The sequence below is a fragment of the Nansenia antarctica genome (assembly GCF_963989245.1).
Source record: "Nansenia antarctica genome assembly, chromosome: 20".
NCBI lineage: Eukaryota > Metazoa > Chordata > Actinopteri > Argentiniformes > Microstomatidae > Nansenia > Nansenia antarctica.
In genome coordinates this window covers 442,806-470,567 of record NC_137693.1, presented here as the reverse complement: position 1 = coordinate 470,567, position 27,762 = coordinate 442,806, and the positions used below count along the sequence as shown (strand labels likewise).

The following is a 27,762-nucleotide window of genomic DNA, read 5'->3' as shown; positions in this document are numbered from 1 at the left end:
GGAGGGGAGGGGAGGGAGCCCTGGCTAGGTGGAGGGGAGGGGAGGGAGGAGGGAGGAGGGAGCAATAGCTGGTTGGAGGGAAGGGAGGGTGGAGAGGAGAGGAGGGAGGAGAGGAGGAGAGGAGAGGAGGAGAGGAGAGGAGGAAGGAGGCCGAACTGGGGACCGAACTTAGGTCTCCTGCACGCCAGACCCAAGCACCTACCGTTACACCACCAGGACATCCTCCACCTACCGTTACACCACGATGACATCCTCCACCTACCGTTACACCACCAGGACATCCTCCACCTACCGTTACACCACCAGGACCTCCTCCATCTACTGTTACACCACCAGGACCTCCTCCACCTACCGTTACACCACGATGACATTCTGGGCCCCCAGGTCTCCAGAGAGTGGTGTTACTGCATACTGTGTGTGTCTGAAATACCTGCTGCTGTGTTCACAGCTAACTGTGCTAAGTTACCTGGACCTTCACCTGGACCACTGTTCAATACAGGACTTCTCTGTGTCGGGTTGAGTGTGTGTGGACGCCTACCTGAGAATTACAAAAAATCGGGAAAAAAACTAACTTTAAAAGCACATAAAGAGCCTGGTTGTTGATGAGGGTTTATCTGTGTTTTAAGTCATTGTATCAAATATTAGCAAGATATGTGATTTAACACTAGAACAGCCGTGTCTAGTTTAGCCGCCTCGGGGGTCAAATGATCACAGTCTTTACAATGGGAAGCTGCTATTTACACACAACGACCACTAGTTGGCCGCCTTGTAAGTTAGCCTGCCTCCTACACAGAGAAACTGCAAAATATCTTCATACTAGCTTATCCTGATGTGATTTAGAACATGTAAGGATACTGGGTGGTAGAACACCACATATCTAGGACAAGTCATGAAAGGAGGGTCCTGGAATCTAATCGAGTGCAAAGATATAAACATTTATTTTTTATGGCTGTTCTAGTGTTAATCTGATAGAGGTGTCTCTATTACATGTTTAGATGCTGTGAATTGCCCTTTTCACCTCAGAGAGAAATCAAACAAATGCCAATAAAAACGAGTAAAAACAGATCAGCCAGAGAGTGAGAGCTCATCCATCACACTCAGAGGTTTCATAACAGCGGCAGTTTTATGTGCCAACAAGACAAGTTGCACCAAGGCAAGAAGTTGCACACAAGCACATTTTTTTTACATAATACCGTCTGGCATTGAAACAGAGGGGAGGGTGGAGGCAGAGAGGGAGGGTGGAGGAGAGGGGAGGGGAGGTGGAGAGGGAGAGGTGGAGGAGAAGGAGAGGGGAGGAGGAGAGGGGAGGAGGAGAAGGAGAGGTGGAGGAGGAGAAGGAGAGGGGAGGGTGGAGGAGAGGGGAGGAAAGGGGGAGGGAGGGTGGAGGAGAGGAAAGGAGGAGGAGAAGGAGAGGTGGAGGAGAGGGGAGGGTGGAGGAGGAGAGGGGAGGTGGAGGAGAGGGGAGGAGAGGGAGGTGGAGGAGAGGGGAGGAGAGGGGGAGGGAGGGTGGAGGAGAGGAAAGGAGGAGGAGAAGGAGAGGTGGAGGAGAGGTGGAGGAGAGGGGAGGGTGGAGGAGGAGAGGGGAGGTGGAGAAGGGGAGGTGGAGGAGAGGGAGGGTGGAGGAGAGGGGAGGAGGTGGAGAGGGGAGGTGGAGGAGAGGGGAGGAGGTGGAGGAGAGAGGAGAGGGTGGAGGAGAGGGGAGGTGGAGGAGAGGGGAGGAGAGAGGAGGAGGTGGAGGAGGGGAGGAGGTGGAGAAGGGGAGGAGGTGGAGGAGGTGGAGAAGGGGAGGAGGTGGAGGAGGTGGAGAAGGGGAGGAGGTGGAGGAGGGGAGGAGGTGGAGAAGGGGAGGTGGAGGAGAGGGGGAGGAAGGGGAGGAGAGGGAGGAGGTGGAGGAGAGAGGAGGAGGTGGAGAAGGGGAGGAGGTGGAGGAGAGGGGAGGAGGTGGAGGAGAGGTGGAGGAGAGGGGAGGGAGGAGGAGAGGGAGGGGTGGAGGAGGAGGGGAGGAGGTGGAGGAGAGAGGAGGTGGAGGAGAGAGGAGGAGGAGGTGGAGAAGGGGAGGAGGTGGAGGAGAGGGGTGGAGGAGAGGTGGAGGAGAGGGGAGGGAGGAGGAGAGGGAGGGTGGAGAAGAGAGGAAGTGGAGGAGGGGGAGGAGAGAGGAGGGGAGGAGAGGAGGTGGAGGAGAGAGAGGAGGAAGGGAGGAGGAGGTGGAGGAGAGGAGGTGGAGAGAGGAGGAGGAGAAGGGGAGGAGAGAGGAGGGGAGGAGAGGAGGTGGAGGAGAGAGGGGAGGAAGGGAGGAGGAGGTGGAAGAGAGGAGGTGGAGGAGGAGGGGAGGAGGTGGAGGTGGAGAAGGGGAGGAGGTGGAGGAGAGGGGAGGAGGTGGAGGAGAGGTGGAGGAGAGGGGAGGGAGGAGGAGAGGGAGGGTGGAGGAGGAGGGGAGGAGGTGGAGGTGGAGAAGGGGAGGAGGTGGAGGAGAGGGGAGGAGGTGGAGGAGAGGTGGAGGAGAGGGGAGGGAGGAGGAGAGGGAGGGTGGAGGAGAGGGGAAGTGGAGGAGAGGGAGGGGAGGAGGAGGGGGAGGAGGTGGAGGAGAGAGGAGGTGGAGGAGGGGGAGGAGAGAGGAGGGGAGGAGAGGAGGTGGAGGAGAGAGAGGAGGAAGGGAGGAGGAGGTGGAGGAGAGGAGGTGGAGAGAGGAGGAGGAGAAGGGGAGGAGAGAGGAGGGGAGGAGAGGAGGTGGAGGAGAGAGGGGAGGAAGGGAGGAGGAGGTGGAGGAGGGGAGGAGAGGAGGTGGAGGAGGGGAGGAGAGGGGAGGAGGAGGTGGAGGAGAGGGGAGGAGGGGAGGAGAGAGGGAGGAGGAGGTCCTTACAGCGGCGCCCCGCCCCCTGCAGAGAGAGCGAGCTGACACAACTCCTCCCAGCCACATCAACATCAAACTCTGGGCGCGTTCCTGAAGTCGCCGTGAGAGCGCAGCGGCGCACACTGGACTGGGTCCGACGTCATAGAGAAGAGCGAGTGATTCGATTGGACGAGAGGACGTTCCGCTGAGTGCTGACCAGACTTCCGGAGGCGAGTTTACGAACGTCAGACATCTGAACTACTGTCAACAAGTCCGTCGAACTAGAGAAGCGTCTCTGTCTGCGTCTCTCTCTGTCACTCAGCCCAGCAGAGAGGCACTGTCATGGGCATGGACACAGAGTCATAGGCCTCGGTACATGTGGAACAATAGAACCAGGCTTGACAAACCGTTCTGTGTCTCCAGACGGGATGAGAGACGTCTGTCTGGGAGGTGGCTGCTAGGCTAGGCTAGGCTAGGCTAGGCGGCTAATGGTTAGCTAGAGGCGGCGCTAGCCACAAAGCTACAAAGCTACAAAGCTACAAAGTTACAACGTTACAAAGTTACAACGTTACAAAGTTACAAAGTTACAGAGCTAACGAGCTGAAGCCCAACCCAGCAGCAGGTTCGTGTGTCTCTGGATGCGGAGGAGGATGGCCCAGTCCCCCTGCAGGGTGGAGGTGCCCGGGATGCAGGTGAGCAGGAGGCCCGGAGGGAGAGGGAGGGTGGGTGGGAGAGAGGGAGGGTGGGAGAGAGGGAGGGTGGGTGGGAGAGAGGGAGGGTGGGTGGGAGAGAGGGAGGGAGGGAGGGAGGGTGGGAGGGAGAGAGAGAGAGGGTGGGAGAGAGAGGGTGGGTGGGAGAGAGAGAGAGGGTGGGAAGGAGGGAGGGTGGGAGGGAGAGAGAGAGGGTGGGAAGGAGGGAGGGAGAGAGGGTGGGAGGGAGAGAGGGTGGGAGAGAGAGGGTGGGAAGGAGGGAGGGAGAGAGGGTGGGAAGGAGGGAGGGTGGGAGGGAGAGAGAGAGGGTGGGTGGGAGGGAGAGAGGGTGGGAGAGAGGGTGGGTGGGAGAGAGGGTGGGAGGGAGGGAGGGTGGGTGGGAGGGAGGGTGGGAGGGAGGGTGGGTGGGAGGGAGGGTGGGTGAGAGAGAGGGAGGGTGGGAGGGAGGGAGAGAGGCAGGGTGGTTAGGTAGGTAGGTAGTTAGTTAGTTAGGTAGTTAGGCAGTTAGGTAGTTAGGTAGGTAGTTAGGCAGGTAGGTAGTTATGTAGGTAGTTAGGTAGGTAGGTAGTTAGGCAGGTAGTTAGGTAGGTAGTTAGGCAGGTAGGTAGTTAGGTAGGTAGTTAGGTAAACAGGTAGGTAGTTAGGTAGACGGGTAGGTAGTAAGGTAGGTAGGCAGGTAGGTAGGTAGGTAGGTAGGTAGTAAGGTAGATGGGTAGGTAGTTAGGTAAGTAGGCAGGTAGGTAGTTAGTTAGGTAGTTAGGTAAGCAGGTAGGTAGGTAGGTAGACGGGTAGGTAGGTAGTTAGGTAAGCAGGTAGGTAGTTAGGTAGGTAGTTCGGTAGGTAGTTAGGTAAGTAGGCAGGTAGGTAGTTAGGTAAGCAAGCAGGTAGGTAGATAGGTAGGTAGGTAGACGGGTAGTTAGGTAAGCGGGTAGGTAGTTAGGTAGGTAGTTAGGTAAGCAGGTAGGTAGGTAGTTAGGTAGTTAGGCAGGTAGGTAGGTAGTTAGGCAGGTAGATAGTTAGGTAGGTACTGGTAGGTAGTTAGGCAGGTAGTTAGGTAGGCAGGTAGATAGTTAGGTAGTTAGGTAGGTAGTTAGATAAGCAGGTAGTAGACGGGTAGGTAGTTAGGTAAGCAGGCAGGTAGGTAGGTAGTTAGGCAGGTAGGTAGTTAGGTAGGTAGTTAGGTAAACAGGTAGGTAGTAAGGTAGGTACTAGGCAGGTAGGTAGTTAGTTAGGTAGGTAGGTAGGTAGTTCGGTAGATGGGTAGGTAGTTAGGTAAGTAGGCAGGTAGGTAGTTAGGTAGGTAGTTAGGTAAGCAGGTAGGTAGGTAGTTAGGTAAGCAGGTAGGTAGGTAGACGGGTAGGTAGTTAGGTAGGTAGGTAGTTAGGTAGGTAGTTAGGTAGTTAGGTAGGTAGTTAGGTAGACGGGTAGGTAGGTAGGTAGGTAGTAGACGGGTCGGTAGTTAGGTAGGTAGTTAGGTAGTAGGGATGCTCCGATTTATCGGCCACCGATTTAAATCGGCCGATTTCACTCCAAATGACTCGATCGGTGATCGGCAAAAATGGCCGATCGCAAAAACCGATCTTTTTTTTTTTTTTTTTTTTTTTCCTGGGGAAGACAGATAACTGAACAGAAAACATAGGAGGACGTAACAGTATGTAAACCATGAAGGCCACGTTTATGATGTCTTTTATACAGCCATATCGACTGACTTGGGCTTCAGGCCCTAACTGGGTGATAGGCCAGACCTTTACTATGCCATAAAAATGGGTCTGCGTTTGCTTGGTGCCTAATGGATCAAAACTTTTGTCTAAAAAGCAAAAAATATTTAGGCTATCCAGTCAGTTATGTATTTTTTAAAAAATCGGTATCGGTATCGGTTGATCTTGAGGAAACAAATCGGTGATCGGTATCGGCCCCAAAAATCCAGATCGGAGCATCCCTATTAGGTAGGTAGGTAGTAGACGGGTAGGTAGTTAGGTGAGCAGGTAGGTAGTTAGGTAAGCGGGTAGGTAGTTAGGTAAGCCGGTAGGTGGTTAGGTAAGCAGGTAGTTAGTTAGGTAGTTAGGTAGGTAGGTAGTTAGGTAGGTAGGTAGTTAGGCAGGTAGTAGACGGGTAGGTAGTTAGGTAGGTAGGTAGGTAGTTAGGCAGGTAGTAGATGGGTAGGTACTGTCACTTCTAGTCTAGTAAGTAGCTGTTGAGATAACTAGTATTTACATATCAGACCATATATATATACCTGTCTGTCTCTGCTGGTCTAGTATAGTCCAGATAACTAGTATGTATGAGATGCACCTCACTAGAGAGTAGGGCTGTCCCAAACGACTATTTTTCTAACGATTAATCTAACGAATATTTTGTCGGTTATTCGGTTAGTCTAGCGACTAATTTAACGATTAGTCTAACGATTATTTTTTTGGTGTTCGGTTAATTTATCACTTAATTTTCCCCAAATAAATGTCAAAAACTTCTCTTATCAACATTTCAGTATTTTATTCAATTATTCTTGCACTGCAGGGCAATATTCCAAACAACAAAAAAGATCCTCTCTTTCTTACAGTCCAACATAAAATATAATATTATAAAATATAAAAGTTAATTTCAAGTAAAAGGAAAAGTGCAAGGAATGCAGTAAATTCTGTAAAAAAGTGAAATTCTAACCGGAATACCGTATACTCTCAGTAACAATCTTTAACAATAACAATCTCAACATAAAATATAATATTATAAAATATAAAAGTTAACTTCAAATGTGTTGATCATCTCACGAAAGCCTTGACCCTCCACAATAGCAACAGGTCTCATGTCCTTGACGATCATCTGTAAGATGCTGTTAGAAAGCTGAGCAGCCATCTGGGGTGTGCATGGAGTTGTGCTCTTTTTGTGGAAAAAGTTTTCCACACTGCTTTGCTTCCTGAAAATAAAAAAAGCACACATTTCTTATCATGTGTAGGCCCCTTAATTTCCACCTCACTGCTATGTTTAGCCAACATGGCCATTTAGAAGTCTGTCCATCACCACAACACATAGCTAGCTAGTAGCTACATGGCTAGCTAACTTTACTCTCGCTGCTATGTTATGATTAGCTAAATTGATGCTAACGTAGCATGCGAGCTACGAGCTAGATAACGTACAGTAGGTACGAGCACCACAATAACAATAGGCTAGTAAGGCTACCGTAGCTAGCCAGCTACATAGCTAACGTTACTCTCGCTGCTATGTTATGATTAGCTAAATTGATGCTAACGTAGCATGCGAGCTACGAGCTAGATAACGTACAGTAGGTGCGAGCACCACAATAACAATAGGCTAGTAAGGCTACCGTAGCTAGCCAGCTAGTAGCTATCCATTTTTCACTGATACACGGCCGGAAAAGTGAACAGAAATACAACGCTGACTTACGGTGCTAGCTTGCGGCTGTCTTCACAAAGCGCTCCAGGATGCTTTCGCTTGAGGTGCTCGTTCATTGCAGTCGTACTGCTGTGATAGGCCAATTCATTTTTGCACAGTTTACAGACCACCACATTGCCATTGGTTTCTTTTTTTGTAAAGTACTCCCATACTTTGGACGATCGTGGGCGAAGTCTTTTTCTGCCTCCGTGTTTGCACTGGTCGCAGCCATTTTGTTTTTTACGACTAACCGACGCATTTTACGGCAACCGACGTATTGACGTAATCGATGACGTCGATGACGTCGAATAATCGTAACAGCCCTACTAGAGAGTCCACCTGCACTAGAACGGGCTCAGGTGTGTGATGTACCCCTAGTCCCTGGAGATGCCTCTCTCTCCCCTCACAGGAAAATAACCTTAGAGCCCCCCGCCATATGGCCAGCGCTGCCCCCCCCCCTTCCCCTCTCCTGAGCCCGGTAGCCTGGTTGTTAAGACGTCTGTGGTTGTTACCGCCCGAGGCCCTCAGGACTGCTGTGTTGCGCTGACAGCCTGTCTCTGTGTAACCCGACCGGTCTGAGAACCACGCTAGCTAGCTGGCTGGCTGGCTGGCAGCAACAGCAGCATCACCTGCCTGTCATGTTAATGGGAGAGTGTCAGAACAGATCGTTTAGTCGAGGGACAGAGAGACAGAGAGACAGAGGGACAGGGGTAGGGACAGAGAGACAGGGGTAGAGACAGAGGGATGAGGGGACAGAGAGACAGAGGGACAGAGAGAGACAGAGAGACAGAGAGACAGGGGTAGGGACGGAGAGACAGGGAGACGGGTAGGGACAGAGACAGGGGTAGGGACAGAGAGACAGAGAGAGAGGGGGACAGACAGAGAGACAGGGGTAGGGACAGAGAGACAGGGAGACAGGGGTAGGGAGGGACAGAGAGACAGAGGGACAGAGACACGGGTAGGGACAGAGAGACAGGGGTAGGGACAGAGAGACAGAGGGATGAGGGGACAGAGAGACAGAGGGATGAGGGGACAGAGAGACAGTGAGACAGAGAGACAGGGGGACAGAGGGATGAGGGGACAGAGAGACAATGAGGGACAGAGAGAGAGGGGGACAGAGAGACAGGGGTAGGGACAGTGAGACAGAGGGACAGGGGTAGGGACAGAGAGACAGAGGGACAGAGGGATGAGGGGACAGAGAGAGAGAGAGAGAGAGTCAGGGGGACAGAGGGATGAGGGGACAGAGAGACAGAGAGTGTTTTGAGTGTGTCAAGCTTTGACATTGATCAGTGGTTTGTATTTAACCTGATGTTTGTCTTGTGCTTGGAGCTGGAGCAGGACTCCTCTGTTCTCTGATCATGATGTTATTAAGAGTCCAGAGTCTGACATGTAAATATTAGGCCTGAAAACTGGCAAGACTGGAATGTGTGTGTGTGTGTGTGTGTGTGTGTGTGTGTGTGTGTGTGTGTGTGTGTGTGTGTGTGTGTGTGTGTGTGTGTGTGTGTGCCTGCGCCGTGTAGAGGGTGTGGTTTGATGGGAAGTATTCCTTCCACTGCTGTTTCCTGTGTGACACCTGTTACTGTGTGTGTGCGTGTGTGACTGTCTGTTTGTGTGTGTCAGTCAGGCCTGAGGCCTTAGACACTGTGGTCAGGTGTGTGTGTGTGTGTGTGTGTGTGTGTGTGTGTGTGTGTGTGTGTGTGTGTGTGTGTGGTTGGTTAGTAGACAGAAGGGATCTGTCATGGAGGTGTTAACAGGCTGATTAAAGGCCTGGGAAACCTCTTGATTACTGGTGATGACAGCTTTATCAGAGAGGTGTGTGTATGTGTGTGTGAGGTCTTGAGCCTGTGTGTGTTTGTGTGTGTGTGTGTGTGTGTGTGTGTGTGTGTGTGTGTGTGTGTGTGTGTGTGTGTGTGTGTGTGTGTGTGTGTGTGGGCGCGCGCTCTCCATCTGGGCTATTTATAGGCCAGTAGAGGTGACAGCAGATGTGACATAGGGATGGACGGTTTCCAATTATTGAAACCGAAAAACCGTCAGAGAGTAAAACCGCGGTTAACCGAAAAATACATTAAAAAAAAAAGGAATAAAAAAAAAAAAAAGAGCGCCAATTTCAAATAATTGAGCCCTACTGCTACAATACACTCATGTCGAACACCATTAAAACACCGTAAGCACAGTCGCAACACATTTAGGCTACTTAGTTTCACAAATATAAGTGGAAAGGCAGACTTTTGTAAGCTACACCATACATGAAAACACATGAACACTTAACACACCAGCTCCGCTGATCCAGGGTGCACGCCTGCACGGAAGATCATCTCTTGGAACAGCGTCTTCATTGAATGAACTGCTTTCTCAATATCTTGGTTCTTAGACAAGGTTTCAGCTGCTGCTCAATGTATTTAAATATTTGAATACTGCTCAATAATCACTGAAATATTAGACTTAGAATTATGCAGTGAACATACTTAAAGCTTTTCATAAAAACCACATGCCGCGAGACTGACTCGTCCTGAACTGTCGTAAGTCAATCAACAAAGAATGCCCCATCAAAATAAAAGTGCCCATGGTAGAGCTGTCAAAATAGAGCTTTCAAAATAAATGTACTAATACAGATAGAGATAAATACAGAACTACCTTTGCGTCACTAAGTGACCGCGTATCTTCTGAGACATGCGTTCTGTCATCACTTTCAGTAGCGCCTTCACACACAGTGGCGCTGTGCACAAACACTCTTGATCCGTATAGCTCTTGTTTTATTATATTGTTGTTTAGTAAATACTGCACTTGGAGTTACATTCAATGCATGATTTGTGCTATAGAACATAAATAAAGTTTGATTGATTGATATCAAATCAAATCACATTTTATTTCTATAGCGCATTTCTCACAAAAGTGACCCAATGCGCTTTACAGAGAGCAGCGAAAATGATCTTATTAAATGTAAGCGAGTAATTGTAAAAAACCTTTCCTATCTACCAATAACTGAAGGCAACTATCTTTCCCATAGAGTGATTCGTTACCCTTAAATATAATCCCAATTAGATATTAATCCTCAGTTATTCTTCACAACTGACCAAACCTCTCACTCATTGCGCGGCAGATTCAGACTGTATCATTGTTATTTTCACACACGACAAACATGTGACATGTTCCAGTTTTATTCTTATTCTATTTTATTCTTCAAAAAAAAAAAATAATAATAATAATAATCCGGTTTCAGACGGTTTTGATAAAAAACCGTTTCTATTTTTATAAACCCCGGTTTTCGGTTTAACCGAAAAACCGTCCATCCCTAATGTGACAGGGGTCAGAGATATCCTCCAGGGGTCATACAGGGTAAATGGTAAAATGGTAAATGGACTGCACTTATATAGCGCCTTTTTTGCTGCTTCAAAGCGCTTTACAGTGGCCTCATTCACCCATTCACACACCAATGGCGGCAAGCTGCCATGCAAGGCGCCGGCCCGCTCACTGGGAGCGATTTTGGAGTTCAGTGTCTTGCCCAATGACACTTCGACATGTGGCCAGCCGGGGCTCGAACCGCCGATCTGCCGACCTTGTGATCATTAGACGGCAACTCTACCTCTAGCTCTAGACACAGACGCCCCAATAAAAAAAAGGGGTCATACAGGGGTCAGAGATATCCTCCAGGGGTCGTACAGGGGTCAGAGATATCCTCCAGGGGTCGTACAGGGGTCAGAGATATCCTCCAGGGGTCGTACAGGGGTCAGAGATATCCTCCAGGGGTCGTACAGGGGTCAGAGATATCCTCCAGGGGTCATACAGGGGTCAGATATATCCTCCAGGGGTCATACAGGGGTCAGAGATATCCTCCAGGGGTCATACAGGGTCAGAGGTCACGGGACAGTGAACAATGTTGTTTCTCCTTGTGGCTCTGCACTCCAGAAGGTTGGATTCCTACTGATGAGGTTCTCTGCCCCTGCTGGGAGACCCTGTACACACCCTGGCTCCACATCAATGCCTATAACAATATATCCCCACCCCCTCCCTCCTCCTTCTCCACCCCCTCTCCACCCCCTCCTCCCATCACCTCCTCACCCCCTCTCCATCCCCTCCTCCCACCCCCCCCCCCCCCCCCCCCCCTGCTCTGTACTGTACTCACTACTCCACCCCTCCCCCCTCTCCCTCCTCCACCCCACCCCCTCCTCCCCCCTCCCCTCTCCCCTAGAACACGCGTACGGACCCAGAGGAGCTGTTCACCAAGCTGGAGAGGATAGGGAAGGGCTCCTTCGGCGAGGTGTTCAAGGGCATCGACAATCGCAGCCAGAGCGTGGTGGCCATCAAGACCATCGACCTGGAGGAGGCGGAGGACGAGATGGAGGACATCCAGCAGGAGATCACCGTGCTCAGCCAGTGTGACAGCCCCTACGTCACCAAGTACTACGGCTCCTACCTCAAGGTGTGTGCGTGTGTGTGTGTGTGTGTGCGCATTTGAACTTTTTGGGCATTTAGCAGACGTAAGTGTAAGTGAATCATCTATTGTGTGGGTGTGTGTGTGTGTGTGTGTGTGTTTGTGTGTGTGCAGTAATGTATGTATTGATTGATTGATTGATTGAAAACCTTTATTGTCCCCAATGGGGAAATTTTGTTGTCAAACAGCTCAGTTAGGGCAGAAAACATTCAGTACAGAAAACAGAAAAACATTCAATAAAAAACATAAAACAGTGCAGGCTCAATAAGTAAAAAGTTCCAAAAGTTCCATCTCCAGGTCTCCCCCACCCTGCAGGGCCTGGTTGTAGAGTCGGAGTGCAGCTGGAATAAAGGACTGTCCAAATCTTTTTGTACTTTGACGGGGGAGAACAAATCTGTGGCTGAACTTGCTCCTCATACCTGCCAGCTCGCAGTACATCGGGTGGGAGGGATTGGCCAGCATGGCCGCCAGTTTTTTCCCCATCCTCTGTTTTGCCACCACCTCTAGGCTGTCCAGCCCGGTCCCCACCACAGAGCTGGCCTTCTTCACCAGTTTGTTTAGCTTCGCAGCATCCCTGGCACAGATGTTTCCACCCCAGCAGGCCACGGCGAAGAACAGAACGCTGGCAACCACCGACTGGTAAAACATTTGCAGCAGCTTGTTGCAGACACCGAAAGACCTCAGCCTTCTCAGGAAAAACAGTCTGCTCTGCCCTTTCCTGAGAAGAGCCTCGGTGTTGTCAGTCCAGTCCAGTTTGTTATTAATTTGTACTCCCAGGTACCTGTAGGAGTCCACCCTCTCGACTTCCACCCCCTTGATGGTGATGGGGGCTGGGGTCCTTCTCTTCCTCCTAAAATCCACCACCAACTCCTTTGTTTTGCTGGTGTTAAGCAAAAGGTAGTTGGTGTCGCACCACTGCACGAAGCTCTCCACCAGGGCCCTGTACTCCTCATCCCTGTCGTCTGTGATGTAACCGACGATAGAGGAGTCATCCGAAAACTTCTGCAGGTGGCACTGGTCGGAGCTAAACTGGAAGTCGGAGGTATAGAGGGTGAAGAGAAAGGGTGACAGAACAGTTCCCTGGGGGGCACCGGTGTTGCACACCACCACCTCAGACTGACAGCCCTGCAGTCTCACATACTGACGCCTGTCTGTGAGGTAGTTGTGGATCCAAGCCGTCAGGGAGTCCTCCACACACATCACTGCTAGTTTGTCAGCCAGCAGTGATGGCTTGATAGTGTTAAATGCACTGGAGAAGTCGAAGAACATGGTCCTCACCATGCTCTGTGGCCTCTCCAGGTGTGTGTAGGCCCTGTGCAGCATGTAAATGATGGCGTCCTCCACCCCCATGCTCTCCTGGTATGCAAACTGCCGGGGGTCCAGGAAGTCCTTCACCTGGGGCTTAAGGTGTTGCAGCACTAGCCTCTCCAGGATCTTCATGACCTGTGGTGTCAGGGCGACAGGTCTGTAGTCGTTTGGGGTGCTGGGCCGTCCCTTCTTTGGCACTGGGACGATGCAAGAGGTCTTCCAGAGCTGTGGCACCCTCCTCAGTCTTAGAGATAGACTGAAGAGATGTTGGAATGTGTCCGCCAGCTCTCCAGCACACACCTTCAGAACCCTGGGGTTGATGTTGTCTGGACCTCTGGACTTGTTCACATTCACCCTGGAAAGCTGCCTTCTCACCTGCTCAGATGTTATAAAGCTGTGAGTACCGGTGTCTCCAGGTGTGAAGCATGCTCCCTGGCTCCTGGTGTTGGTAAGGGGAGGCAGTTGCTGCTGGGGTGCTGCTGGGGTGTCAGGGGGAGTGGGGGCTACTATTGCCAGGGGTGCGGTACATTGGAGAGGGGAGGAGAGGGTCGGGGGCTGTGGGGGGTGACAGGGGGATGGGGGGGGTGACAGGGTCGGGGGCTGGGTCGGGGGCTGGGTCGGGGGCTGGGTCGGGGGCTGTGACAGGGTCGGGGGCTGGGTCGGGGGCTGGGTCGGGGGCTGGGTCGGGGGCTGGGTCGGGGGCTGGGTCGGGGGCTGTGACAGGGTCGGGGGCTGGGTCGGGGGCTGTGACAGGGTCGGGGGCTGGGTCGGGGGCTGTGACAGGGTCGGGGGCTGGGTCGGGGGCTGTGACAGGGTCGGGGGCTGGGTCGGGGGCTGTGACAGGGTCGGGGGCTGTGACAGGGTCGGGGGCTGTGGGGGGTGGCAGGGGGATGGTTGGTCAAACCTGTTAAAGAAGCAGTTCAGGTCATCTGCCTGCTCTCGGGTCCCCTCCACCACAGGATGTGGCTGCTTGTGGCCCGTGATCTTCTTGAAGCCCTTCCACACCTCCTTGGAGCTGTGGGCCTCTAGCCCGCCCTCCAATTTCCTCCTGTATTCCTCTTTGGCTGCTCTCAGCTCCTTCTTCACCTCCTTCTGTATGTATGTATGTGTGGGTGTGGGTGGGTGTGTGTGTGTTTGTGTGTGTGTGCAAAGTCATAAAGAGACCAAGTAATTTGATTGGACAAGAGGCATTCCATGAGTGCTGATCTGTATGACGTATCCCAAATAAGTATTTCACAATTGGATTATGGTGATACAGTATATAGGTTTGCTTCTCTGTCCACTTTATCCAAGCTAGACCCCCTGTATCATTCGGTTCTAAGATACATCACCAATAGTGCCTTCAGGACCCATCACTGTACACTGTATAGTCTGGTTGGATGGCCATCTCTTTCTGTCAGAAGGCTCCAACACTCTTGTGTTTAAAATCATCTCTGGCTTCTTACCGAATTATCTGGGCCGGAAGTTCATCCCTATACCGAGTGGCTCGGGTCTCAGGTCTCGTAGATGGCTACAATACAAGGTGCCACTTATCATGAACAATGTTGGAAGGGCAAGCTTGTCTTATTATGGCCCTTGGTCTTGGAATGACCTACAGACTACTTTTAAATTAGAGGCCCTTATTTCCATAAGTATCTTCAAGCGTAGATTAAAGGATGTGGTCACCGCTCGCTGTACCTGCTTTGGTTAGACTTCTCAATGTTTTAATCACCTTGTAAATACCCCTACCATTGTTTGTCTATTGTATTGTTGCCACTGTCTTATGTCCTGTCTTGTTATCTGAACTGTTTTTTAAGCTACTATTTTGACCCTGTCTTGGCCAGGTCTCTCTTGTAAAAGAGGTTTTAATCTCAATGTGACTTCCTGGTAAAATAAAGGTTTAAAAAAAAAAAAAAAACGCAGGCAAATCGCAGGCTTTGCGATTAGCTAATCGCATCATTTCAAATCGCGATTTCGGTTTAAAATCGATTAATCGTGCAGCCCTAGTGTGCAGTAATGCAGTATGTATGTGTGTGTGTGTGTGTGTTTGTGTGTGTGTGCAGTAATGCTGTATGTATGTGTGGGTGTGGGTGGGTGTGTGTGTGTTTGTGTGTGTGTGCAGTAATGTATGTATGTATGTGTGGGTGTGGGTGTGTGTGTGTGTGTGTGTGTTTGTGTGTGTGTGCAGTAATGCAGTATGTATGTGTGGGTGTGGATGGGTGTGTGAGTATAAGACTCGCCCAGGTTAGATCTGCCTAGGCCTCGAGATGTTTATTGAGGTGTGTGTGTGTGTGTCTGTGTTTATAGAAAGGCTTGGGGGCCAAGGATTGACCCTTGGGGAACCCCACGTCATTTCAATTTTCTCAGACACAAAGGAGGTTTATACACTGTTTTGCTACTGTGACAGTAAACTATAATCTATAATATCTCTGATTCTCTCTCCTGTGTGTGTGTCTGTGTCTGTGTCTGTGTCTGTGTGTGTGTGTGTGTGTGTGTGTGTGTGTGCAGGGCAGTAAGCTATGGATCATCATGGAGTACCTAGGAGGAGGCTCGGCTCTGGACTTGGTGAGAACCACTACATAGCTGTGTGTGAGTGTGAGTGTGAGTGTGATTGTTTTAACGAGCTATGCCGCACCTCATTCTCGCTGCCTATGAGGCGGCGTAGCTTGTATCAGAAATTCAAATGCTATTGCGTGACCGTTATTAATTCCACTGCCTGCAAAGCTGACAACCTTCTTGACCGCGAAGTTGGCTTGTGGACATTTTAAGTCCGTAGTGAAAGTGCTCGGGAAACGCAAAATGTCATCGGATGAAACACCAGCACCATTTCCGGTGTTCTGCCAATGTAGCTGCCTTGTCAATGTAGCTGCCTTGTCAATGTCTGCTGCCTTGTCAATGTATGCTGACTTGTCAATGTAGCTGCCTTGTCAATGTAGCTGCCTTGTCAATGTATGCTGCCTTGTCAATGTCTGCTGCCATGTCAATGTAGCTGCCTTGTCAATGTAGCTGCCTTGTCAATGTATGCTGCCTTGTCAATGTAGCTGCCTTGTCAATGTAGCTGCCTTGTCAATGTATGCTGCCTTGTCAATGTCTGCTGCCATGTCAATGTAGCTGCCTTGTCAATGTCTGCTGCCTTGTCAATGTAGCTGCCATGTCAATGTAGCTGCCTTGTCAATGTCTGCTGCCTTGTCAATGTAGCTGCCTTGTCAATGTATGCTGCCTTGTCAATGTAGCTGCCTTGTCAATGTAGCTGCCTTGTCAATGTCTGCTGCCATGTCAATGTAGCTGCCTTGTCAATGTCTGCTGCCTTGTCAATGTAGCTGCCTTGTCAATGTAGCTGCCTTGTCAATGTAGCTGCCTTGTCAATGTCTGCTGCCTTGTCAATGTAGCTGCCTTGTCAATATAGCTGCCTTGTCAATGTAGCTGCCTTGTCAATGTCTGCTGCCTTGTCAATGTAGCTGCCTTGTCAATGTCTGCTGCCTTGTCAATGTAGCTGCCTTGTCAATGTAGCTGCCTTGTCAATGTATGCTGCCATGTCAATGTATGCTGCCATGTCAATGTAGCTGCCTTGTCAATATAGCTGCCTTGTCAATGTCTGCTGCCATGTCAATGTAGCTGCCTTGTCAATGTCTGCTGCCATGTCAATGTATGCTGCCTTGTCAATGTCTGCTGCCTTGTCAATGTCTGCTGCCATGTCAATGTAGCTGCCTTGTCAATGTCTGCTGCCTTGTCAATTAGGGATGCACCGAACATTCGGCCACCGAATGTATTCGGCCGAATATCGCAAAATAAAGCACATTCGGTATTCGGCCGAATGTGTGAAAACACCGAATGTTTACCACCGAATAGTGGGCGTGTTTTGATGATACTTGCCAGGTCATTCTTAGGGAAGAACTGACGATGAGTGAAGGGAAGTCCAGGGTAGATGTAGACAGAGGGTTGATTGGGAGTGGAGACAGGTGTGCAGGTTTGGCTGAAGATCTAATTAGCGGGGACAAGCCTCAGCTGCGGCGGAGAGCACGCTGTGCTCGAGCTGTGGGGGCGGGGGAGGGTGTGTGAAGGCCCAGCCGTAACACTATGTCATTGAACCATACGGACATCAATACTTAAGCCACAACATACAGAATTATCAAAATCCTGTAGCATCTCTTTAAAGAGAGTTCACCTAATTAGTTAACTTGCAATCTTCCAAAGTATTTTGTAATAATATTATCATGGCACATCATTCTTGTTAACACAAGTCGTGAATAAAGCTTCGGCCTACATTGATGAAAGATTTTCTTTCAGCAGCTATTCAGGGAAAACAAAAACATTTAATTTGACTGATTTATTTTATTTATTGTGCTTTGTTGGTATAGACTGATGTCTGCTGGAATGTTCAATAAAAGTAATTTTTTTTCAATCTCAATTTCTTTCTTTGAGAAGCATGAATAAAAAGCAAAATGTATTTAGTTTATGCAATGATAAAATTAAAAACTGCCGATACACATTCGGTATTCGGTATTCGGCCAAGTGTTTCCTTAAATTCGGCTTCGGCCTCGGCCAAGAATTTTCATTTCGGTGCATCCCTAATGTCAATGTATGCTGCCTTGTCAATGTATGCTGCCTTGTCAATGTAGCTGCCTTGTCAATGTAGCTGCCTTGTCAATGTATGCTGCCTTGTCAATGTCTGCTGCCATGTCAATGTATGCTGCCTTGTCAATGTCTGCTGCCTTGTCAATGTAGCTGCCTTGTCAATATAGCTGCCTTGTCAATGTAGCTGGCTTGTCAATGTAGCTGCCTTGTCAATGTAGCTGCCTTGTCAATGTAGCTGCCTTGTCAATGTCTGCTGCCTTGTCAATGTAGCTGCCTTGTCAATGTCTGCTGCCTTGTCAATGTAGCTGCCTTGTCAATGTAGCTGCCTTGTCAATATCTGCTGCCATGTCAATGTCTGCTGCCTTGTCAATGTAGCTGCCTTGTCAATGTCTGCTGCCTTGTCAATGTAGCTGCCTTGTCAATGTCTGCTGCCTTGTCAATGTAGCTGCCTTGTCAATGTATGCTGCCTTGTCAATATAGCTGCCTTGTCAATGTAGCTGCCTTGTCAATGTAGCTGCCTTGTCAATATAGCTGCCTTGTCAATATAGCTGCCTTGTCAATGTAGCTGCCTTGTCAATATAGCTGCCTTGTCAATGTAGCTGCCTTGTCAATATAGCTGCCTTGTCAATATAGCTGCCTTGTCAATATAGCTGCCTTGTCAATGTAGCTGCCTTGTCAATATAGCTGCCTTGTCAATGTAGCTGCCTTGTCAATGTAGCTGCCTTGTCAATATAGCTGCCTTGTCAATATAGCTGCCTTGTCAATGTAGCTGCCTTGTCAATGTAGCTGCCTTGTCAATATAGCTGCCTTGTCAATGTAGCTGCCTTGTCAATGTAGCTGCCTTGTCAATATAGCTGCCTTGTCAATATAGCTGCCTTGTCAATGTAGCTGCCTTGTCAATATAGCTGCCTTGTCAATGTAGCTGCCTTGTCAATGTAGCTGCCTTGTCAATATAGCTGCCTTGTCAATGTAGCTGCCTTGTCAATGTAGCTGCCTTGTCAATATAGCTGCCTTGTCAATATAGCTGCCTTGTCAATGTAGCTGCCTTGTCAATGTAGCTGCCTTGTCAATATAGCTGCCTTGTCAATGTAGCTGCCTTGTCAATGTAGCTGCCTTGTCAATATAGCTGCCTTGTCAATATAGCTGCCTTGTCAATATAGCTGCCGTGTCAATGTAGCTGCCTTGTCAATATAGCTGCCTTGTCAATATAGCTGCCTTGTCAATGTAGCTGCCTTGTCAATATAGCTGCCTTGTCAATATAGCTGCCTTGTCAATGTAGCTGCCTTGTCAATGTAGCTGCCTTGTCAATATAGCTGCCTTGTCAATGTAGCTGCCTTGTCAATGTAGCTGCCTTGTCAATATAGCTGCCTTGTCAATATAGCTGCCTTGTCAATGTAGCTGCCTTGTCAATATAGCTGCCTTGTCAATGTAGCTGCCTTGTCAATATAGCTGCCTTGTCAATGTCTGCTGCCTTGTCAATGTAACTGCCTTGTCAATGTAGCTGCCTTGTCAATGTAGCTGCCTTGTCAATATAGCTGCCTTGTCAATGTCTGCTGCCTTGTCAATGTAGCTGCCTTGTCAATGTAGCTGCCTTGTCAATGTAGCTGCCTTGTCAATGTAGCTGCCTTGTCAATGTCTGCTGCCATGTCAATGTAGCTGCCATGTCAATGTAGCTGCCTTGTCAATGTAGCTGCCTTGTCAATGTAGCTGCCTTGTCAATGTCTGCTGCCTTGACAATGTAGCTGCCTTGTCAATGTAGCTGCCTTGTCAATGTCTGCTGCCTTGTCAATGTCTGCTGCCTTGTCAATGTCTGCTGCCTTGACAATGTAGCTGCCTTGTCAATGTAGCTGCCTTGACAATGTAGCTGCCTTGTCAATGTCTGCTGCCTTGCCAATGTAGCTGCCTTGTCAATGTAGCTGCCTTGTCAATGTAGCTGCCTTGTCAATGTAGCTGCCTTGTCAATGTCTGCTGCCTTGTCAATGTCTGCTGCCTTGACAATGTAGCTGCCTTGTCAATGTCTGCTGACTTGTCAATGTCTGCTGCCTTGACAATGTAGCTGCCTTGTCAATGTAGCTGCCTTGTCAATGTAGCTGCCTTGTCAATGTAGCTGCCTTGTCAATGTAGCTGCCTTGTCAATGTAGCTGCCTTGTCAATGTATGCTGACGTGTCAAACGAGCGTCGTCATACTATTTGGACAAGTAACTTGAGCTCTCGGACAAGTAAAAGATAAGTTCACTTGTCTGAAGGACAAATACCTGAAAAAGCTTAATGTCAAGAACTGGTGTGTGTACAGGCATTGTAAGTGTATTCAGTGTGTGTGTGTGTGTGTGTGTGTGTATGTGTGTAGCTGCGAGCAGGGCCGTTTGATGAGTTCCAGATCGCCACCATGCTGAAGGAGATCCTGAAGGGCCTCGACTACCTGCACTCTGAGAGGAAGATCCACAGAGACATCAAAGGTGTGTTTGTGTTTGTGTGTGTGTGTGTGCGCGTGTGTGTGCGCGCCTGTGTGTGTGTGTGTGTGTGTGTGCGCGCGCCTGTGTGTGTGTGTGAGAGTGAGAGAGTTCAGCAATACAATATTGTCATCAAGTAGCTTGTGGATTACGTCCTGTATTGATTTCACTGTTTGATGTGTGTGTGTGTGTGTGTGTGTGTGTGTGTGTGTGTGTGTGTGTGTGTGTGTGTGTGTGTGTGTGTGTGTGTGTGTGTGTGTGTCTGTGTGTGTCTCTGTGTGTCTGTGTCTCTCTGTGTGTGTCTGTGTCTCTCTGTGTCTGCGCGTGTGTGTGTGTGTGTGTGTCTCTGTGTGTGTGTCTGCGTGTGCGTGTGTGTGTGTGTGTGTGTGTGTGTGTGTGTCTGCGTGTGTCTGTGTGTGTCTGTGTCTCTGTGTGTCTGTGTGTGTCTGTGTCTCTGTGTGTGTGTCTGTGTCTCTCTGTGTCTGCGCGTGTGTGTGTGTGTGTCCAGCGGCCAACGTGCTGCTGTCAGAGTGTGGGGAGGTGAAGCTGGCGGACTTCGGCGTGGCAGGTCAGCTGACCGACACCCAGATCAAGAGAGAGACCTTCGTGGGCACGCCCTTCTGGATGGCTCCCGAGGTCATACAGCAGTCCGCCTACGACTCCAAGGTACCCCGCCCCTGCTGCGAGACCCTGTACACACCCCCGCCCCTGCTGCGAGACCCTGTACACACCCCCGCCCCTGTACACACCCCCGCCCCTGTACACACCCTGGCCCCTGCTGCGAGACCCTGTACACACCCCCGCCCCTGCTGCGAGACCCTGTACACACCCCCGCCCCTGCTGCGAGACCCTGTACACACCCCCGCCCCTGCTGCGAGACCCTGTACACACCCCCGCCCCTGCTGGGAGACCCTGTACACACCCCCGCCCCTGCTGCGAGACCCTGTACACACCCCCGCCCCTGCTGCGAGACCCTGTACACACCCTGGCCCCTGCTGCGAGACCCTGTACACACCCCCGCCCCTGCTGCGAGACCCTGTACACACCCCCGCCCCTGCTGCGAGACCCTGTACACACCCCCGCCCCTGCTGGGAGACCCTGTACACACCCCCGCCCCTGCTGCGAGACCCTGTACACACCCTGGCCCCTGCTGGGAGACCCTGTACACACCCCCGCCCCTGCTGGGAGACCCTGTACACACCCCCGCCCCTGTACACACCCTGGCCCCTGCTGGGAAACCCTGTAGGACTGAAGAGATTGTGGATCCCCCTGAGGGATGATGGGGAACACACACTCTCTCTCTCTCTCTCTCTCTCTCCCCCTCCATCCCTCCTGCAAGCTGATATCTGTAGTTTGTTTGGCATCACAGATATAGAGCTAAAGGAGACCCCCCTAACTGATGTGTGTGTGTGTCTGTGTGTGTCTGTGTGTGTCGTGTGTGTGTGTGTGTGTGTCTGTCTCGTCTGTGTCTGTGTCTGTGTGTGTGTGTCTGTGTGTGTGTCTGTGTGTGTCTGTGTGTGTGTGTGTGTCTGTGTCTGTGTCTCTGTGTGTGTGTGTGTGTCTGTCTGTGTCTGTGTGTGTGTGTGTGTCTGTGTGTCTGTCTGTGTGTCTGTGTGTGTGTGTGTGTGTCTGTGTCTGTCTGTGTGTGTGTGTGTGTGTGTGTGTGTCTGTCTGTGTCTATGTGTCTGTGTGTGTGTCTGTGTGTGTGTCTGTCTATGTGTCTGTGTGTCTGTGTGTCTCTCCTCTGCAGGCTGACATCTGGTCGTTGGGCATCACAGCTATAGAGCTGGCTAAGGGCGAGCCCCCCAACTCTGACATGCACCCCATGCGCGTCCTCTTCCTCATACCAAAGAACACCCCCCCCACCCTCAACGGAGACTTCTCCAAGACCTTCAAAGAGTTCATCGACTCCTGCCTCAACAAAGACCCCTCGTTTGTAAGAACTCCTACCACTGTGAGGTCCTGGTAGTCAGGGACATAGTCGCTAGCACCTAAATCCAGGGCTTAAAGTTCTCCGGCACGGTGCCGGATTTCCGGCGCGGGAGAATTTTGAGCAATAAAATAAAATAAAATCACATGCTATTTCTTTACGTCGTAATTTAAAGAGTCATCTTCAGCAAAGAGACAGTTCCGCCTACCAATGGTATCACATTGCTCAAGCCAACCAACGACTTCTAGCCAATCGGAGGCAGAGTAGTGGGGCGGGCCTTAAGAAGTTTGAATGAGTGTAATGTTAGCTTGTAGAGACGTTCGCTTTTAGCAGCCCGCTATCTCGCTAACTTTAGTAAGAGTATTAAAATGAAAGCCACGTTTCTTAAACCTTGCTCATACAACAACCTTGCCGGGAGCGACGGCTACAGGTAGCCTACCACTTCATCTTCAATGACCGACCGTGTTTGCGAGCAAAAGATCAGAGTGTGCGCGTTTATAGCTGAACATGATCTGTTGAGGGCATCAGCCCCCCTGTTGAGGGCATCAGCCCTCATGCAGGAGCTCAAAGATATCCTGGAGTCCAATGGTCTTGACTGGTCACTAGTCATCAGTATTCTACTTGATGTAGATCTATTGTTATAGTGATAGATGGCTTAATAAGTGATATAATCAGTTTGGCCTTAAGTGATTTAATCAGTTTGTTCTTTTAAAGACATCTAAATATATTATTTTATTTTGTATTTAGTATAAAACAGTATTAATGCATTTTAACATTGAGACATATATTTTGTATTGAGTATAAAACAGTATTAATGCATTTTAACATTGAGACATATATTTTGTATTGACTATAAAATAGTATTAATGCATTTAAACATTGAGACAAGAAGCTGTCTTCGGTACCCGCTCTCCCAATATCTCAAACTGTGACCCCCCTCCCCAAGAAAAAGTTTCAGGCACAGGATGTTTTTCCCACTTTAAGCCCTGTAAATCAGATGAGGGGTCATTTTGACCCCTGTGAATATTTATATATTTATATCTTTGCACTCAATCATATTTCAGGACCCTCCTTTCATGACTCTTCCTAGATATGTGGTGTTCTACCACCCCAGTATCCTTACATCAGGATAAGCTAGTATGAAGCTGTTTTGCTGTTTTTCTGTGTAGGAGGCAGGCTAATTTACACGCGCGCCAACTAGTGGTCGTTGTGTGTAAGTAGCAGCTTGAGCATTGTAAAGAGGGGGTCATTTGGCTCTTTTAGTAGGTGAAAAAGACACGGCTGTTCTATTAGCTCTTCACGCTGAATTTGACCCTGTAAAAGTGTTTATTTGTTGTTCTCATTAGTCTAATCCTAGTAGGCACGTTACTTGGGTCACATGGGTCAACATATCCCGCTTAGAAAGCCCTGATCAGCCCCGACCCTTAACCCTTAACCCCCCCCCCCCTCTCCCCCCCCCCCCATAGAGACCCACGGCCAGGGAGCTCCTGAAACACAAGTTCATAGTGAAGAACGCCAAGAAGACGTCCTACCTGACGGAGCTCATTGATAGGCTGAAACGCTGGAGGGCCGAGGGGCACAGCGACGGAGACTCCTCCTCTGACGACTCTGACTCGTGAGTGGGGGGGGGGGGGGGGTGTGTGAGTTATTTAACTCCTCAGTTTATCACCAAGACCACTTAAGTTCATACTCATCTGCAATTTTCTGCAATCTCCCCCCTCCCTCCCTCCCCCCTCACCTCCCTCCCCCCCTCCCTCCTTCCCCCCCTCCCTCCCTCCCTCCCTCCCTCCCCCCTCACCTCCCTCCCTCCCCCCCTCCCTCCCCCCTCCTCCCCCCCTCCCTCCCCCCTCCCTCTCTCCCCCTCCCTCCCCTCCCTCCCTCCCCCCCCCCCCTCCTCCCTCCCCTCCCTCCCCTCCCTCCCTCCCCCTCCTCCCTCCCCTCCCTCCCTCCTCCCCTCCCCTCCCCCCCCCCCCCCCCAGGGAGTCCAGTAACAAGGAGAATGACTCCTCCCAGCCTGGCTGGTCGTTCACCACGGTGAGGAAGAAGAAGCCAGACGCCAGGAAGGTGACCAATGGCACGGTGAGCTGGGCCCAGGGGGGCGGAGCTAGAATGTTGAGAGTCCTGTGGCTTCAACCATGTTACCTCCGTAAGATGCTGTAGTAGTAAAGCCCTCCCTGTCTCTCCCTCCACTCCTCCCCTCCCCTCCCTCCTCCCCTCCCTCCCTTCCTCTCTCTACCCTCACCTCCTCCCCTCCCTCCCTCCCCTAATCCCCCCCTCCCTTCCTCCCTCCCCTCCCCTCCTCCTCCCTCCCTTCCTCCCTCACCTCTCCCTCCCCCTCCTCCTCCCTCCCCCCAGGACCAGGACCTGATGAAGAAGTCAGCCAGCCTGTCCACCATCATCTCTCCTGTCTTCTCTGAGGTAAACATGGGACCGACCAAGAAAATGACTTACTTTCTTCCTTCTTCCATCACGGAGACTGCCAGTGGCCCCGGGCCTGAGCTGGATTACTCTTCCTGCTAGGACTGGTGGACTGATGATTCACTTGCTTAGTCAAATGTGTTGATTGTAAGTCGCTTTGGAATAAGGCGTCTGATGAATGACAAAATGCCCCCCTCCCCTCCCTCCCCCCACCCCCCACCCCAGCTGAAGCAGCAGAGGAGGGATGGAGAGACTAAGGCGGAGGTGAAGGTAGTGATGGAGGAGCTGGAGAAGAGCATCCACCTGGCGGACGACCTCTGTCCTGGAATCACAGACAAGATGGTCAACAAGATCCTGGAGCAGTTCCAGAGGTGAGTGGGGGGGCAGGGCGGGGGGGTTGGACGAGGAGGGGGCAAAGGAACGGAATCTATTCAGTTAGTAAAAGAAACCAAGTTATTGGGAATCACCTTGATGACAAAACTGTCCTGGTCAAAGCACATGGACACCCGTCGATACAATGGGAAAAGCACACTAGCCGTAGTCATGACGACGCAGAAACTATCTCACAGCTGGTCGAAGGAAACGGGTTGTTACTTCTCTGGTTCTGTCACAGATGGACTACTGCCAGATAGTTTGGGCTAAGAGCACAAATAAAGACCTGAGCAAACTACAGCTGGTACAGAACAAGGCTGCACGCTTCGCTCTACAGTGTCCATATAGAACTAGCATACATAGTATGCATGCTGGTCTCCAATGGCTAAAGGTTGAAGACAGGATGGCCTGTTGGATGGCCAGGATGGCCTTTTACAGTCTACAGCTCCAGCAGATCAGTATAGCAAACTAACTAAATAACAATAATAACAATAATAACAATAATAATAATAATAATAATAATACATTAGATTTATATAGCGCTTTTCTAGACACTCAAAGACGCTTTACAAATAGAAAAGATCGAGTAGTAATAATAAAAAGAAACAAAAAAATAGATAAAGGAAAGTATAGGGGTCTAATACATTTTTTGATGACTAAATCTAAATCTAAGTGTCTTTGTAGGACAACCTGCTCTGTATGCTGCAAGTACATCTAGATTTCGGGCGGCGAACAAGCAACGCCAGCGTCCTCTCTCGACCGGCATTTTTTGAAAAGTGATATAGAAATACTAACTTGGCTTCACATACCTTTGTCACTAGGCCAGTAACAGAAGGAAGGTTTTCACTCCCTAAAGCCAATACCTGTCCTCCTGAGACATTACTACCCCCCAGCACTGCGTCTCCTGAGACATTACTACCCCCCAGCACTGTGTCTCCTGAGACACCTACTACCCCCCAGCACTGTGTCTCCTGAGACATTACTACCCCCCAGCACTGTGTCTCCTGAGACACCTACTACCCCCCAGCACTGTGTCTCCTGAGACATTACTACCCCCCAGCACTGTGTCTCCTGAGACATTACTACCCCCCAGCACTGTGTCTCCTGAGACACCCGCTTTTCCCCTCTACTGTGTCCCCTAAAACTTCTACTGGCCCCTTGTACTGTCTCTCTGTTCTCCATATATAAGATGTTTTTTATAATAATATTACCCTTTTCCTTCTATCACTGAGACTGCCAATGGCCCCAGGCCTGAGCTGGATAAATAGGGGGGGGGGGTGGAGGAGGGAAGAGGGGTGGAGGAGGGTGGAGTCTGTCAGATGTCGTCATCCATGTCTCCTGTCATTTCCTCATCAGGTTGTCTGTGAGTTAGTGGCGTGACGCTGTGTGGGCGGGGCCAGATGATGCTGGGGGCGGGGCTAGACGCTTGACGAAGACCACGCCTCCTTCCAGCCTTCATCATCATCATCCTCAGCCTCTTGCCTTTTCCCATCATCCCCGGCGGTGACCTCACACCAAAACAACAACGACAACAACGTTCTTAAAAAAACAAAAAAAAACGTAAAAAAGTATATTTGTTGAAATACAACGTGTTCTTATTGTTTTTACGATGCTGTTCGGGGCTCGACATTAACGCCGTTTTACTTGTCCGGAGCAAGTAAAACTTTCACCAGGTTTGTTTGCGCGAGCACGACAACGCTGCTGGATCCTGGATCTGTTTACCTGTGTGCAGGAAGAACAACAGACGGCGCAGGCGCCAGACTAGACTAGATGATCGTGAGTGAAGATATTATCAAAGCGTTACGCGCCTGTCGATAATATCTTCACTCACCATCATCTAGTCTGGTCTCGCGCCTGCGCCGTCTGTTGTTCTTCCTGCACACAGGTAAACAGATCCAGGATCAGCAGCGTCGTCGGGCTCGCGCAAACAAACTTGCTCCGGACAAGTAAAACGGCGTTAATGTCGAAACCCTGCTGTTCTTTTTTCCTTTTCTTCCTGGTTGTGTTGATTGAACCCCTGGTTCTGGGTAGGCTCCCGCTGGGCACCAAAGCAGAGAGCGCTACTTTACTGTTCTAGTCCTCCACCATAGTGTTTCTAGTTTTGTAATATTTTAAAGTCAGAGACGATATTAAAGACTCTATATTATATAAGAAGGCACCCACGGTCTTCTGCTGAGCATAAGACGTATAAAGATATTCACATATGAACCTTTGTAGCTTTGACTTTTTCTTTTCTTTCTTTTTTTTTTTTTGTTTTTATTTTTTTTATTTTTACTGCTACTAACTAACACTGTGTTTTGAAGTAGCCACATGGTAGAATGTTCAGCACTTCCTGTTCCTGTTCGGAGGTCTGGGACCCCTTTCTACATCCTGTTGTGATGTCACTGTGTCTGTCTGTCTGTCTGTCTCCGTTAGCAGACGAGCCGTCTGTAGCTGTCTGTCCTGCGCGTCTCCTGGTCACCTGGTGGGACAGAGCCGTGGTTCTCCTCTCAAACACGCTGGGTGCTCCGGGGGTTGGTCTACCTGTCGGGGGGGGGGGGGGGGGGGGGAGGGCGGTGGGAGAGAGGGGGGGGAAGGGCGGTGGTGGTGGGGGAGAGGGGGGGGGGGTTGAAGGGCGGTGGTTGTGGGAGGGAAGGGGAGGGGGGTAGGTGGGGGGGGTGTTAGGGAGACTAAATCAAGCGCACCTTCGAGTGTTTGAAAGGAAAACAGACGCTGTTTCATCCCAGGTGTGATCCAGTGAGACGGCAGGAGACTCCCATTGGCTCTCCTCACTTCCTCTCTCCTCCTCCCCTTCTCATTGGAGGAGGTCTGGAAGGGGGAGGAGCTGCAGACAGCGGGGAGAGGACGGGGTCTGTCGTTTGATTGGCTGTCGGGGGTTAGGCGGTATAGGAAATGCGAGGGGGTGGGGTGGGGGAGGGGACTTTGCTGCGCAAAAGATGTATCGCACTCTCTCATTCCAAAAAGATCCGAATCATCATATATGCCTTCTGAACACGCTGAGAACCCTTCACCTAGAACCTCCATGTGTCCTCCGCAGGGTTCTAGAACCTCCAGGTGTCCTCCGCAGGGTCCTAGAACCTCCAGGTGTCCTCCGCAGGGTCCTAGAACCTCCAGGTGTCCTCCGCAGGGTCCTAGAACCTCCAGGTGTCCTCCGCAGGGTTCTAGAACCTCCAGGTGTCCTCTGCAGGGTTCTAGAACCTCCAGGTGTCCTCTGCAGGGTCCTAGAACCTCCAGGTGTCCTCTGCAGGGTTCTAGAACCTCCAGGTGTCCTCCGCAGGGTCCTAGAACCTCCAGGTGTCCTCCGCAGGGTCCTAGAACCTCCAGGTGTCCTCCGCAGGGTTCTAGAACCTCCAGGTGTCCTCCGCAGGGTT

At 50.5% G+C, this 27,762-nt stretch overlaps 1 protein-coding gene across 1 annotated transcript; it reads left to right on the top strand.

Annotated features, from left to right (window-relative positions):
• The first annotated feature begins 3,163 nt into the window (after positions 1–3,163).
• Positions 3,164–26,168, top strand: stk26 (serine/threonine protein kinase 26). The gene is made up of 11 exons (XM_080549697.1): positions 3,164–3,522; positions 11,117–11,347; positions 15,155–15,211; positions 19,569–19,677; positions 20,180–20,337; positions 21,422–21,607; positions 23,068–23,216; positions 23,581–23,680; positions 23,957–24,019; positions 24,245–24,390; positions 25,748–26,168. Exons 1-11 carry the CDS (start codon positions 3,469–3,471, stop codon positions 25,761–25,763), a joined length of 1,269 nt encoding a protein of 422 aa, XP_080405823.1. The 5' UTR covers positions 3,164–3,468; the 3' UTR covers positions 25,764–26,168.
• Positions 26,169–27,762: the final 1,594 nt, after the last annotated feature.